At 37.5% G+C, this 16,047-nt stretch overlaps 1 protein-coding gene across 8 annotated transcripts in view; it reads right to left on the reverse strand.

The window, feature by feature from the left end:
- Positions 1–4,723: 4,723 nt before the first annotated feature.
- Positions 4,724–16,047, reverse strand: part of CACNA2D3 (calcium voltage-gated channel auxiliary subunit alpha2delta 3) — a 482,761-nt gene continuing 471,437 nt past the window's right edge. For all 8 annotated transcript variants that reach the window (XM_051811537.1, XM_051811536.1, XM_051811538.1 and 5 more), the window contains 3 exons: positions 6,831–6,946; positions 5,970–6,049; positions 4,724–5,133 (listed from right to left, as the gene is read on the reverse strand). In XM_051811537.1, coding sequence (XP_051667497.1) covers positions 5,041–5,133; positions 5,970–6,049; positions 6,831–6,946 — 289 coding nt within the window. In that variant the 3' untranslated portion in view covers positions 4,724–5,040. The remainder of the gene's footprint in view (positions 5,134–5,969; positions 6,050–6,830; positions 6,947–16,047) is intronic.

Consider the following 16,047-nt stretch of genomic DNA (forward strand, 5'->3'; position numbering starts at 1 on the left):
AAATTGTTAGCAGCAGAGCAGAGAAAAAAAATGTGAGCTTTTGACACCTGGTGAGGTGTTAGAGGGTAGAGTGACACAAACAAAATTACCTGGTTATTTCTGCCACAAGGATGAGCAATTGAATCTGCTACAGCTGTTGAGAGGGAAATTATCTTCTTAAGGTTTCAACATCTTATCACTTGGATGGCTGAATCAATCCACAGCTCAGCTGGCTACTCTTAAGTAAGGCACCATCAGACTCAGGAGAAAATAATTGACAAATGTAGTTACCACCTTTTAATTACTTTTTTATGTTTAATTAAAGGTGCCTTTTTAAAAATTACAGAACTAAAGGAAGCCTCAGTAATTAGATATTTACCATATGCATACATGGGCATGCAATGCTTTCACAACGAAAGAGCATGACTTATTTACTCTCATTTCAGTTTCAACAGGATCTCATTCTGCAAGCAAAATTTCACATCCTTAAAACTGACCATAAAGCAGCCATCTGGCACTGAACAAATGTTCTGTAAGGGATACATTTGTTTTAAAATATATTGCATACATTTTGTTAATGCTACTTACTGAAGGGTTATACAGCTTTGTTTTACCATTTTTAACTTGGATCCAAAGCAACCATAATGCAGAAGTGCCTCTTGTTCCCACTCTAATCCAAAGAAAATCAATGGGTTCTTCCTAGATTAACACTGTGCTTTGAAATTCTTCAAAGCATCTGCTAGGCAGAACTGTGGACTATAATTTGTACTGAAGTGCAAACAATAAAATAACATTTGCTTAGTTGACCACAGTTACCATGGGAAGAAGGAAAAGAAGACAGGAAGAGTTGGAAACATATCCTTCCACTCAGAGAATCACAAGAATAGACTATGACTTGGTATATCCAAGTTATAACATCCAGTTCCAAAAAGTGTTCTTGGGAAGAAACATAAGACTGACTGTTGAAGAGGACATAAATCCTCCCAAGGAATTATAGCAAGAATATTATTATATTAGAAGAAATATGATCTGAGACTAAGGGCCAAAGGGTAAAGAGAGAAGAAAATTGACTTCAGACTGGATTGTGATAAACTCCAGTGAGATATTCTGAAGATGCTGTACATGGGAACCATTTCTCTCTCAGTAGATACATGGGAGCTGGACCTGTCAGAGAGAATACGTTGCTGTACACCAGATAAATAGCAAGTCATCTAAATACATACTAAAATCCTTCAGACCCATGGGGAAGAATTTGAACAAGTAGGAAAAAAGCCCATATTACTGGGAGTATCTTGGGCAGTTCAGGGAAAAGAATAACCAAGTAGGAAAATTAAATAAAAATATTTTCCATGGTTGAAAGGTTTTGATGCGCTCTTCCACAGAAAACTTTCCAATTTACATTAAACTCACATGAGTTAGAATTTCTCAGGCACACAAAGTCCCAAGATATAAAAGTCCTTGGAGGCCATAAAAGGCTCAGGAAACACGTGGAAATAACTGGAGTCTTCTAGCCACAAACCTTCTGAGCCAAACCTCTATCTTGCCTTGTGAACCCAAAGGGCTAAACAGACCAGTGCCTTGTTTAGGGGCTCCTGCTATCAGAAAACTGAAACAGTTTCTTGAAGCCATTTAGGCAATGAAACAATTACTGCTGCTTTTAATATCTTCTTGCCCTGGGCAACCACCTGTGTCACTGAGCGTACATATTGCAGAGCTGGCCCTGGCAGCCAAACACAGTGGGTCAGGCAGTCTCAGTGACACAAAAACAATGAGAGGAGATAGCACAGCTGCAGAAACCTGCCTGAGGCTCTCTGGCTTACAGGATTTTAAAGGAGAGTTTGCCGCACTGACAGTTATGGACAGTTTTCCCACACAAAGCCATTAGAAAATGGTGTGTCCTTGGCCAGCCCCGAGCCCCCAAACAGCTTTCACTTTATCAAGATTAAAGGAAGACGAGGCAGCTGGGGCTAATAAGTTGCAAATCAATGCCATTAGCAAAGAGAGTAAAGAAGGAAAAAAGATCCAAGGCCTGCAGAAGCTAAAGCTTTCAGCTCTGCCTCTCGCTGCGTACAAACTGATTGTACAGTTTGTCCTGGTTCTTCTCAGATTTGTCCTCAGATTCAGGGAGTTAAAAAATACAGAAGATGTCTGAATTTCCTCTTTATTAAACATGTATGTAGTTTACATATATGCAGCTGTATGTATACACGTTTTGCTTTTGACTACACTGGACTTTGCATCAGACCTTGCATAATAATTTTAGGATTCAAGAAGAGTAGCACCTATGATTAGCAAGGTTATGGAATTTAATTTCACTTTCTATGACCTACCACACGTATGGACAGCACTGACCCACTTCATGGTATGGTACCTTCCCACCTTCTCAGTGTTTCAGAGCTAATGATGACAGACTGGTAAACTCAGCAGCAGTCAGGAACATTCCTATGCGTTAGCATGGGATCAGCTTTTCTGTAAAACTGTTTCAACCAGCCCTGGGCATGTTTTCAGCCCATGTCAGCAAACTCTGTCCCATAGAACTCATAATCATTGTTCTGTGCTCTGACACAGGCTGTTGACATTGCAGCCTCTTCACTTTGGAGAAGTGATTTTACTGGTGCATCCACACACCACTGAGCCAGTTGGCCTCATGTCCCTTTCTCCTGAACTACTGGCTTTACCAACCTGGATTCACGCTGCATGAGAAACTTCTAACGGAATAAACACAAAATTAAAAAGGTGTCTTTGTTAGCAGAGAAATGGCAACTCATTAAAATGTTTTTACAGTTGTTTAACGACTTATTTGGATTATTCTGTTTCACAAAGTAACTCGTTTGTGTACACCAATGCATTCTGCCTTTATAACTGTGTCTTAATGGATGAAAATGAACTGTCACATTTCCCTGAGCAATATTCATTTACATACACATATTTTAATCTCTTTCACAATATTAATTTAGTCCGTTACATTATAATCTCCCTTGTCACTCCTTTGCTCCTTTCTAATTTAAAATCTGCCCAATTCTTTCAAAAATTAGCAATGAATTATTATTATGCATTTTCATCTACGTTCTGTAGAAATAAATTTTCTCCTTTAATGCATTTCCTTTCTTTGTAAGCAATGATGATTTATACATCAGACAGATGTATACAGAGCTTTTCAATAGCTCTAATGAGAAAGATTTTTATTTCCACTTTCTACTAACAAGGAAAAATCACCTGGATTGTGTGGCTTATAAACATTTCCCCACTTAAGTAGCACTGCAAAAGAACAAGCATCAGACATACAAAAGCATTATGAGGCTGCGGTGTTGTGCATTCTGGAAACTCAGAGGGAAAATCAGAAACTAAAATACTTCATTTATAAAGTATTGACTTGAGTTTTTGAGAGAATGATGGAGGGTAAGGGGGAATGGAGCTCAGAGAAAAACCAAGCAAAGAATGGCAGGATATCTGTGTGGGTCCAAGTGGAGAAAATGCCTTGAATTCCCAATTAGCTCAGTAAACAGCTTAGCTCATGTCACTAAGACAACAGATTGACTGAATGTCAGCTGGAAAATTATTCCACAGTGAGTGATTTTCAGACCAACAAGCAAGGACAGAGAAGACTGTAGGAAAAACTCCTAAAAAAAATAAGGTGAGGAAAAAAAAATTAAGAGTCCAGACAAAGACCTGTATGGTTTCAGAATCAGAGGAAGTACCAGTGCATTTGAACCCATTAAAGCATTGAAGTGGAAATTTTATTTTACTAGTTCTTCCTCTTACAAGCTGGATAGTATTCCTTAAAACAAAGCCCCTCTCAGTGGCCTTGCTGCCTATTCCCAGCTAAAATCTGCTTAGCATTTATCTAAGGCTAAAAAGCATATTTACTCCCTACCAGGAAACAGCAATCTTCAAGCACCAGATTTAGAACAGTGGCATTTTATTTTGCATTTAATGTACTATATTGTTAGGAGGCCAGGTTATTTTTATAGCATTCTACTTCATATAAAACTCCAACGATAAACTGAAAGATTAATATAGTTCAAAGATCAAGATCTTCAGCAAATATATCCACAATAGGGACACTGCTACCAATTGCAAGAGGAATATACTCATCTTTATTTTCTCATTTCCCTTACAAAGAAGAATATAAGGCCTGGAATAAAAAAATACTGGTCTTGATCTTTGCACACTGACAGGGAGCCCCAGTGAAAAACAATAGTGAGTTCTGCTGACACAGATGTGTTGTAAGACCAACTTTTTCTGCTCATGAATTTTCTCATAACAAGCTTCTCCAAGCTGACATGACATCTAAAGGGCAGAACTCCAACAGAACAGTGTCATCCTTTTATATGGGCTATTTTTACATATCTTCCCATAAATTGAAACATATGAAAAGTACTTACTTTTGCCATCTGCAACCAAATCAACCCATTTGATCCAAAGCTTGCTCAAGCTAGGGACAAGGCTTAAATAAGGCTTTGGCTCACTTTCTGAATGCAGATAAGATGTTTTATGGCTATTTCCAGAAACCAAAACTTCACTATATTTCAGCACCACATGTTACCTTCATACACACACAGGTGTTTACTTATTTGTTAATAAAATCTATCCTGCCTTATTGTAAAAGCTCCATATTTTCTTCTCTGAATCTTCTCAGAAACAGGCTAAAAACATAATAAAAGATCTTCCATTTATTTTATTTTCTTCCCATCATTCATTATTGGAACATATATATTAACATACTTAAAATACACTCTGAAACTGTGATTTTAATATACTTTATTGAAAAAATTACACAGTCTGAAATTGTTTTCAATGGGACAAAGCGATGGTCACCTCTATCTACCAAGTCCTTTTTTGATGAATCATGACTACCATATGCCAAATTCACATCTGCATGACTCGCAAAGTAAAAAGATAAATCTTTTTTCAACATATCTTTAGGAATTTATATCACCAACAGTTTAAAATCATGAAATGCTGATGCTCTGACTATATTTCATGTCCTCTATGTTGCACCATTTCCCAGTTCACAGTTTATCCATGGATTAGCATGCCAATTGAACACATCAGTCAATGTCACCTTGAGAAAATTGTCAATAGCAGAGGAAGAAGAACAAGAGAAGGTTTAGCACTAAGGCCTGAGACACCACCACATTCCCTTGCATTTTCCTAAAGAAAAACAAACAAACAAACAAATGAAAATTAATACAAGCCATTACACTCAATTATGATTATTTACCAAACTTCAGAGGCATAAGAACACTGGTGCAAACAACAAAACCCACAAATTAAATACACTCAGGAAGTAATACAGGTGCACCTTTTGAGTGGAACAAGTGGGGATTGTAGACTGAAAAGTGAGCATTCTCAACAAGGATTACAAATATTTTATGTCTCATTCTACATTCCATTACACCGTCAGAGGCATGAAACAAAGCTACCCCAGAGTAAAAAGGATGTCTGTGAACATACGCTGTACAAGCCACTGTAATCACATCTCGGTCTCTACGAGATCTCCTTGGCATGTACAAAGAGTATTATGCAGAACACAGAGTAGCAAATACGTGTAGCAGAATGATCACTCTCCCTCCCAAGCAATATTATATGAACATAACGAGCATTGCATGACAGCTGAGCTGCTGCCGCCGGTTACTGAGAGAGACATTAACAGCACAAAGTTCCCAACCATCTCTAATGAGGAATCTTGTGGTCAATGTCTGAGCCAGAGCAAGTTCTCAGATATTCCTGGCTGCCTGTTTGTGCTCATACCCTACCACGTTCTCTTACATGACACAAAGCAGTCTGCTAAAGCAGCAAGTCAAGACATTGAATATGAACACAAAAAACATTTGCAGCACTTACAATGTAACTCACTTCTCTTAATACTGAGCGTTTTCTGAATATTTCCTGACATTACATTTTGGAAGATAGTTTTCCTATTTACTTTTTTTTTTTACAGAAATGAAACATCTACCAGAGTCCAAAAGAAAGGAAAAGAAACTTACTTCAGGGTGAAATCCATGACAAGATTCTGGGCGTCGTCTTATCTTCTGAGATTTTAAACGTTCACATTTAAGGGATTCATTATGTACAAGGCAGTTAAGGAGGGATGTTCTGAGAACTGCATTTTTATGGAAGTATGTTGAAATGAACACAGTGAAAATCTTTTAGCTCCTTCCTCCCTCTCCATCAAACCCCCAAGGTGATATGTGTGGTTACCACAAGAAAAAGAAAGTAATTCTAGTGCTTTCCTCTCCATAGTTTTGACAGTATCATGTGCACTTACACTGCTAACTTGTCTTTCTCTAAGTGTGCAACAAAAGCACACTGCAGGTTGCTTTTGGCAAATTCCAGCTTATGGCAGAAAACAAATCCTGAAGTACAGAACAGCACAAAATAGGAAGTGGGGCAACTAAAACTCAAGTGATATATTTACTTTGTTACATGGCTATACTTTTGGGAAGCAGGATTCTGAAATATTTTCAATGCTCCAGTTTAACCCTAAAATAAAGAGGTATCTCTATTGCACGGAGTTTTATAAGTTCCAATATCAGGAACTCAACTCTTATAAGGAAATTACATAGTTAAGGCCTAATTTGTAAGATGTTCAGCTATCTAAAGATGACTATGACCTTATTCTACCTAAAGATCCACATATTGTGTTTGTTTAGTTAATATTGGTCATTTAAAAAAAATAAAAAGTGAATTCTCATTAAAAAAAAAAGAACACATTCTAGTTGGCTTCATTTCAAACAGCCCTAGCACTTTATGGGTGATGATGTCATGCAATGCAAGTTTTACATTATAAAAGATCTTCCAATATTTGCATCTTGAATCTCTTTCTGACAAATTTGTAGAGAAAAGGATATACCTTATTTCTATAGGTGCCATGGTAATTGGTGGGACAGAATCACAGAAGCATTCATTGTCTACTACCACCATGAAGAGGTTGCTGCTTGGGATTTGCTGGATAACAAAAGACCTGCAAATTAAAAAGAAAACAAATAATGGTGACATTATCTGCATTTCTGAGCCACAGGTCCTGTTAGGGTTTTCTGAACTTGTCAGCACTGCCTGTAATACTGTCACAAGTACCATTGACTTTTTGTTGTATCTCCACACCTTGTAGAAGCAGAAGGCACTGGGCAATGCCCACTCTATTATGTACACCCAGCTGTGTGTTTATGGTCTGGAATGAAACTGAACCCCAAAAATAAGGAAGGTTCTTCTGCAGCCTGAGAGCTGAGAGTTGAGAGCTCATGGTACTGAGAGCTCATGGTCCCAAACTTTAGCCTCTACAATGGTATTAGGGCCTTGATGCACTCTGGGTCTCACTTGAAGCAACAGGAACTACTGATCTCAGCTTCCATCTGTCCTCTTGAGAGCCATTGTATTACTGAGCCAACAAAACAGAGACTGAGCCTCAAAATCTTCCTAAGTGGAGAGATTTATTTTAGAATAATGATGACTTTGTGGTACAAATATGGTGATAGCTCAGCACCACATTTGAATTAAGACAAAGCAGGCAACTAAAAAGGAGAGAGAAAAATAAAGACATGGCTTATAAGAAGGAAAACACCCAGGGGAGACCAGGGAAGGATCCTGCGGGCACAGAGGATGCCCAGAGTTTCAATGAGCTGAACCCTTAAGCACATACCATAGAGAAAAGGGGCAGAAGGCAGAGCCAAACAGGCACTGTTTGGCATTTTTTTGAAAGTCAGGACACAACACAAAGAAAGGGCTTGGATCCAATTCTTGATGAATTTTTAAAATAATCTGTTAGAATTTATATACCATATCAGCAGAGTATCTGCCATATCAAATATCATTGAAATCTGACAATTCCAGGAATAAGGTGTTTTTCAGCGTGGTTTGCTGGTAAATGTACAGAACGTTAAGTGAGGGTTTGAGTACCAAGAAGATGTGGAGAGAAACATATTTTTCCTTAGACATCTTTCTTTAAAATACATATTGTCTTACTAAAATAACTCCCTGCTTTTTCCAAAGATCACAGAAGACGAAATAGTGGAGAGGGCAGGGAATATTCAAACCTACCCTAAGAAAAAAAATACTGGAAAACTTACTATAAAAATCTTGCCAACGGAAAGATTAAACACTTTTCAGTATTTTTTAAACTTACTGAACCTCCATTAAAATTACACTTAGAGTGATCTGCAATATGTTAGTTTTATGTTTATACATGAAATATACATTTATGGCATAATGTAAAAGGCTGAACTTTATAAATGTACCTACCAAACAGCTGGAGCATGTAGCAAGACTGACATCATTGTAATGGAGCATCTGTGGCTTTGTGGATTTGTGTGTGGGAGAAATGGGGCCAATAAAAGGAACGGAGGGAAAATCTTTAGCAGACAATAACACCAAAATTGTAATGCATTAACTTCTCAAAACAGCTATGAATAAATCAAACACTGATTTTTATTCCCAGAAATTGGCACAATTTGGATTTTGTGCCGTCTGAAATTCATATTTATTAAAACTAGCTCAGAAAAGGAACCCAAGGGCATAAAGTGCTGTAGCAATTAATTTAATGCTAAATGATTAATTTCTCTTTTTGCTAAGAAGGGAGTAATTACTTTTCTGTTTTATCTATGGCGGGCTCAAACCCAAGGCCCTCTGTGAAACCCTTTTTTGTGACCCCCAGCTGAATACTGAAGCCTGTGAAAAGCATGTACCACACAGCCAGGCTTAAAGGTGCCACTTCATGAAAGGTGGGCATATTTCCCATTTCATTTCTTCTTTCACCCACTTCCCTGGGGTGCTGTAAGGCTGTACAGTACAGACTGTTGATTCCTTGAAGTTGAGGGGGGGATTTCCTATCACTTTACCTAGCTGTGATGAAAAAATGAAGCACTTTAACCCAGAAGAAAGTAAGTTTCAACTACAGAACCACGATGCTGAGTAAATTACTATACAGCTACACTACCAAGTCTAGCCAAATTTTCTGTATCACTTAATTACTACAAGCCTTCACATTTTTTGATTTCTTCATCAATTTGGGGAATGCATTATATGCATGGATTGATGGAAATTATGAATTAAAGGAACTGCAAAGAGCAATATATTAGGCTAAGCAAAAAAACCCCTTTGCTATTCTAGGAATTATATCATAGGAATCAACTAATTACACTGATTCAGTTTACCAAACAGTGAATATTCCTACAAATCTACAGTCTGATTCTCTAGTGCAGATGTTTGTGAAGTGTCTAGCCTTATGGTGATTGCCAGAGAATAAAGGACTGCCATAAAGAGCCACAAAACAATGAAACTTTTGGCTCACTGCAGCATTTTTTTTCCATAGAGCACAATAATAACTAATATCTTGCAAAGCAAAACAACTGGCTTCTCGTCCATCCCACTAGAGGTAAATTAAAAAGAAAATGTTTTCTTCCACAAGCAGGATATGAATGTTTTTTCTTTCACAGTTCTCAAATATAATCTTGAAAGGAAGTTGCAAAGCCAAGTGTGAGTCCTCACCAGTCATTGACTTGTGAGGCCACAGGCAAAGTATTAACATATCAACAAGTGAAGACAGAGGACTGAAGACCGAGATTGAGTTGAACAAATGAGTAAGGGCAAAAAAATGTCCCTTTTATCTTTCTTTTCTATTAATAGTTTGCACAAATATACTTCTTTCAGCTGCTTTAATTTAGGATCATTTCACAGTCATGAGATGTCCTTACCCTCACCAGATCAATGGCAGAGAAGTTTCTGCCAGTCGTAACCACTGCAGTTGCTGTGTGGCTGTTCAGACAATTCACATGGATCTGCTTCCATGCCCAAGCTGGATAAAGCACACAATCATCCCAGCAGCAGCTCTGCTGTTTGAGTTGGGCCTTCAGTTTCCACGGTGACATGCATATGCATCTTTAAAATTCATTTTGAACATTCATGCCAGTAAGTCTCAGGAACCAAACATTCAGAGAAAACAAAAGGTGCATGAACACAGTCAGACCGAAGCCTTTCAAAGACTGAAACATTCCACCAAAATGTTTCACTCTGCACGCCAAGGTTCAGCTGCAAGGGAGAAAAAACTCCAGCAAAGAGCTTCCATGGCTGCAGTGGGAAATAAAGTTGCTGACAAAGTAATGAAAATGGTATTATGTTTTAGTGAGCTCCACTGTGAGTCTCTAAAGTTTCCATTACAATAACTATTTCTGAACACCTGCTGGTTTAGGTTGGCATTTGTGTCACTGGCAATATGGAAGCCAAGTCTCAACGACCGAGTAAGGGGGTTTGCTGAACATTTTGCTGGTTTAACAATCAAAAGAAAGTCTATGTTTACTTGTCTTAATATTATGTAGAATGTTGCATGTTTAAAGGCTAAAGCTCTTTTTGTGTTAAGTAGTGTAAATCTTTTGATTTGAATCCTTTTCCTTTACACCACTATCATCACCATCATTTGACAGTGGCTGCACAGAAATATATCTCCAAGTATAAAACAGAATAAACTATTTGGGTTCCTGCTGAAGCACATTGAGTCAATAAGAAGCTTATTAATAATTTCTCCTCCATCTTTCATCCACTGAGGAACTAGTTTGGTTTATTTGATGTGCAGGTTCAGAGGCTTAAAACAGACCTGAAAACAAACTGTTTCTTAACTTTGTGGGGAAGGTGAGGAAGGAAGAAATTTAATACTTGAAAGGGGAAGAGAGAGAAGGAAGAAAATCTAGTCATGCCAAACTATTTTGTTAATGAAGAAAAAATAAGAATCGAGAGTAAATCTGCAAGAAAGTCTGTATTTTGAGTCAGATCATTACTTTTGTCATATTACACACACATTATCTGTTTCTTTTTAACCTATTTCTGTATTGGCCCATATAAAAACATCTTCACAAATATCATACAAATTGATCTGGGGAAAAAACCCCAGCTTCATGTTTTACTTTGAAATAGTAAATATTTGTTCAAAAAGAAATACTTCATCTGCTCCTTGAAAATGAATATTTCATTGTGGAATGAAATAGGAAGAGACTTGACATTCAAGTACTGCTGCAACTATAATTAAGCTTGGTAAAGTTGTGCTTATGAAGATGTGATAAGAAAGCATGTGTGTCTGGTGGCTAAATGACTCTTCCCACAGAGAGTCAGTTCATTCTAACTCCTTAACACACCCTAGAATTTGGAAATCATCATAACAGGACTGCAGTACAAATGTTGGAGGGCAGTCACACCAGCTGCCTTTATGCACATAACTCAGGTTCCTACATAAGAAGGGGAATCACCTCCAGCTCTGGACAGAGCACATGCAGAGACATGGACTGTTCAAGGATAATTCAGAGCAGGAGCTTGGCTTCGGTGATCTGAGTCATCCTCTGCAGGAGGGTCCTTCTCTCTAATGGATGAATAGTGATCCTGCAGAGAAATGCATCCCGAGCAGGGTGAAACGTGATACCTACAGCTAAGTGCAGGCTGCAACACCTGTTCTAAAAGAGCCAGCACTCTACATTCAAATCTGTTTGGTTGGGTTTTTTTTAATTTGAATCTCCTCCTTTTGCTTGTATATATAAAATTTTTCATACAGTTATAGTACATATTCTATTGTTATCATATCTTCCAAAGACTATATTTAAAAAAAAAACAAACAACAAAAATCTCCCACACCTAATTCCAAAAATGTCAGTTCTTTTTCTTACTGTAAGAGTTACTTTCTCTTGTAAGGATAAATAATTAGAAAATATACAGTACAGGAGTGGGGACTGAGCTGATACTACCCTTGATGCATTGCCCTCTCTCCACATTGTGCTTCTTCCTCTTCCTTTTGTCTTCCAATCTCCGAACCTCTGGGATGGCAAAGTATTAGTAAGGCAAATGGGAGAGGGATAAACCCCTCTGGAAGGGAGGGAGATGTTCCAAGATGGAGGAAAGGACAGGATGACAGGACAAGCAGCGTCCTTTGGGAAAGGAATAGAGGGAAGCAGGTCAGTAGCGGCTGCAGGAGATGGCTTTGTCATGAGTCCTCTGCAGCCTGTCTCCTTATGGATTTTGTAGCATCTCCCACATTGATACAAACAGGCACAGCAGGAGCAAGGTAGAACTGTGCCCTTTTTTCTCCCTATCTGTCCAGCTTACTGGTCAACTTGAGGATTACATACTTCTGTAAGTCACATATTTGGTTTGTTAATGCAGGTCATTGCTTCACTACAAATACCTCAATCATAAGTTGCAAAATCTATATGTGGCAGGCTTAACATCTTGTCTCTGAAATGCTGTTGGTTTCAATTTTCCTTTCCTAGCATAGCTGGATCGATAACAGGCAAGGTAATTCTAGTTCAGACACGCAAGAGATGTGTCTTGTCCAGCTAAGCAAACCTAACCTTTAAGTTGTTTACTCTCTACTATTTGACAGTAGCATCTGCTATTAAAGGAAATCAATATTCCTGTTAAGCAGCCTAGTCTCTGTATTTCCATGCAGGAGAAGTAATCCATTTCCTTCTCCACTGATGTTAAGTTTTGGACAGAATATAAACTGAACACAGACCTGAGGTTTCCCTACTAATAAGCAGCCACTTACATAGTGTCCCAGAAACACCCAGGTTTAAGGAAACCTGTTGAATGCAACATATTTTATGAGGTACTGAGGGTGGGCCATGAAACAGTCATATTGGACTGTTCACACCTAGGATCCCAAATACCATCATTTCTTGGTCACTTGCACTGAACTATTTTCCTTTTCCTGGCTTGCAGGCATGCTGCCATTAGCTGGTGGCCAGTGACACTGCTACACGACTTGTTTCAGCAACAAAGAATGGTAATAAACCTCCTGAGAGCATTCAGAAATCTCTAATTTTCAGAACCACATTTCCCTATTTTCTTCAAACAGTCGTAAAGGTTGAAAAGTATTTGAGGGAACAAACCGAATGTCAAGCAGCATGGAAGTCTGAAGACACTTACAGAATAAGACTATGCCAGCAGAATCAAAAAATTTAGAGAAAATATCTTCCCATTATCCTGAAGAATGGAAGATATTTCTTTGTAACTTGAGGAGGATCTGAGCACAGCAACAACATTAAAAGCATTCAATTTGTCTAAAAACAATGCTGTGTGTTTCTTGTTAAAAAATTAATTCTTGTTTTCCACAGAAATACTTCATTGTTGCACTTTGCTTTAAAACACCCTTGTTCATAAGTAATAATTATTGATCTATATGCTGTATTTTACAATCAATATTCTCTTTTAATTTTACAAAAATACACTGCTGTTATATCTGTGCTCATGACAACAGACGCTGTACAGTAGAATATATGGTCATGACAAACATATGGCTTAGGAGGGATTTTAGTCATATAAATATTTAAATAGCTGTTCAGATTCATTCTTAATTCCATGCTCAGGAGCTTTAACAGTCTGATTTAAGGGCAAAAAACCCCCATATGTGTATTTTCCATTTGTTTCTTTAATGACTACAGGAACACTATTACTATTGTTTAAAGTCACAGGGGGACTTATGTTCAAATTATGATTAGAATAATAACACATTGTTGTGTTAGCATATGTCTCTCCTGCACATACACAGCCATACCAATCAGTTTTAGGTGGCAATAGAAAAGATCTTTTAAATACCAGTTGTTTTGCTTATGCAGACGAATCCTACAAAGAATAGAAGAAATTCACTGTGAGGAGTCTGAAATGAAACAAAGGGAGAATAATATTTTCAAACTGGCAACCTAAACACATACACAAAGATGTGAAAAAGTAGGTTGAATTTCCATGGTACTCAACTTAAATAGTCCTCACTGAGTGCTCTGGTGCTTGAGCATTGCTGTAAATTCAGCCATTTCCCTCCAGGTCTTGAAGTGTATTTTTTGTGTGCAAACCTCCATTAATGATGTTTGAGCAGTTTGGATTAAGATGAGTAGTTACTTTGCGATTACATTTCATATCTGTCAAATTTGATCTTTCCTATTTTTTTAGAGAAAGAAAAAACATACCAGGAGTAGGGTACAGTAAATGGAAAATATTGTGCGCTCTGCACTCAAATATGTTACTCACATAATGTTGGTTGCAAACGTTCAACCCTAATGGTCTGGAACAAACTTTAAGCATTCAGCTGAAGTGCAGATATCCACTTTGCTATTTCCCAACTCCTATCATGTGCTTTCCAGGCTGCTGGCCACATTTCCAACCCACATTTCTCTCACTTATCATATTTTTTAAATGAATGAATGAAATGTTTATATCACAGTCAAGTTGCGCTACTTGTTTTCTGTGGGTTTTTTTCCAAATAAATGATGATAGAGAATGGAATATCTTTAATGCAATTTATAAAAATAACATATATGCCAATAATAACATTTCTGAGAGCTGGAGCAGTGTATAAAAAAATCAGCTAGTGGTTCTCTCATATAAAAGAGGCAGATAAACTCCCAGCCTCAGGCCTGTAATCTGACCCTGACCTCATGCTAGCAAAATAGAGCCTGACTGACTGTAGCACAACTTGATGTCAGTACAAACATACTCAGAGCAAAGTTTAGAACCAAGGATTTAAATGAGAGATGCCATCCTCACTGTTCCTGTGTGTGCTGAATGTTTGTGGGTTTTCAGACAGGAAACCCCACAAGTGCGGATCCTCTTTCACTCTCAGTCAGGAGATGCTTTCTCCAATAATTGATGTTCAAATATGAGTACTTGACCAACTGTGTAACAGAAATGCTACAAGCACCCAAAAATTTTGAGTGTACAGCCTTTAGGGTGACAAAAGTTACTCTGTGTAATGACAGCGGTCATAACCTTTTCGGCCCAGCTGCTGTCCCGTATGACGGTGTAAGATAATGGAGAGTTTCAGATCTCTAGGTTTAAAATGGACTGCAAAATTTTTACAAAGAAAGCAAGCCCAGAAATCCTACAAACTTTAAATATGAATTGACATTCACACCCCTGAACAAACCTGAGCTGAATATTACATACGTGGGTGTCCACAGGCAGAGAGAGTACCTGATTCTAAGCTCGCAATGAACAACAGAGGAGAGACAGTAATTGGAACAAAGCAAATCGTATCACAGGTCTCTAAAACGTTGGAATTAGCTTTTTTGCAGAGACATGGGTTAACAGGACAACAATAGAGAGGTCAGAGAAGTTACCCAGGCTGGAAAATGCAGTTCTACTATAGCATGTTAGGAAAAATGGGTTTTTAGCAGAGTTTTGCAGCCCTACTTAAGTAACTGCGGTTTGTATTGAGAGACATCTCAGATTATGTTTTTAAAATACTGTATGATTTCTAAGCTAGGTCCTAAATATAACTTAAAGATTAAAAAGCCAGTTGGTATACTCTGGTTTAGGAAGGCTCACAAATATCATATGACATTGTGAAAGTAAATTTTGAATTGCCTGAATTGGTAACTACTCTTTTCCACAGCTTTAGGTCTAGTCTAATCTACAATATGACCGTAGCCAAGAGCTACACAACAGAAACTGAAATATAAAAAGCAGAATTCACATTAAAGTGGAATAAATCTTAGAACTAAACTGCTCACTGAATGTGCCCACAGTGTATTTTGCAAAGGGGCTGTTCATTTATCGCTGTAAATATAAACTTTAGCAATGACTGAGAAGGCCACATCTGAAAGAATTAAGTACAGTATATGCTATCTTCTCTGTATCCAGTTAAAATTTGATATTATTTTATGTAATATACGAGTGCTCCTTGCATGGCTCTCAAATCTAAAGATTCATGTTGTTTTTCTAAGTTAAAGGTTTTTAAATATCCATTAAGCCCTCTTAAATCCTCTATAAAGAGAAGTGCTACACGTGCAGATGTCTTTGCCACGTTTGCATTGTTTTTATTAGAGTATAATATAATATGAATACATTATAAAATAAAATTAATGTGCTAGTATTAGCTATCCTTCACAAGTGTACCTGGTTTTAAAAATTCATTGCATTGTTTCTCAGTTCTAATAATTTTTCCTATTCCAAGCCATTTTTTATAAATATAATATATATTACTGATTAGTTCTATATATTTTGGCATTCTTAAATCCCCTATCATTACAAAGCATCCTTTCATTGCATCAGATACTATCTATCATTTGGTTAATAATTATTAATGCTTCTATAAAA

The sequence above is a fragment of the Manacus candei genome, unplaced genomic scaffold, assembly GCF_025592945.1.
Source record: "Manacus candei isolate 608988 ecotype Guabito, Panama unplaced genomic scaffold, ASM2559294v1 h1tg000082l, whole genome shotgun sequence".
Taxonomy (NCBI): Eukaryota; Metazoa; Chordata; class Aves; order Passeriformes; family Pipridae; genus Manacus; species Manacus candei.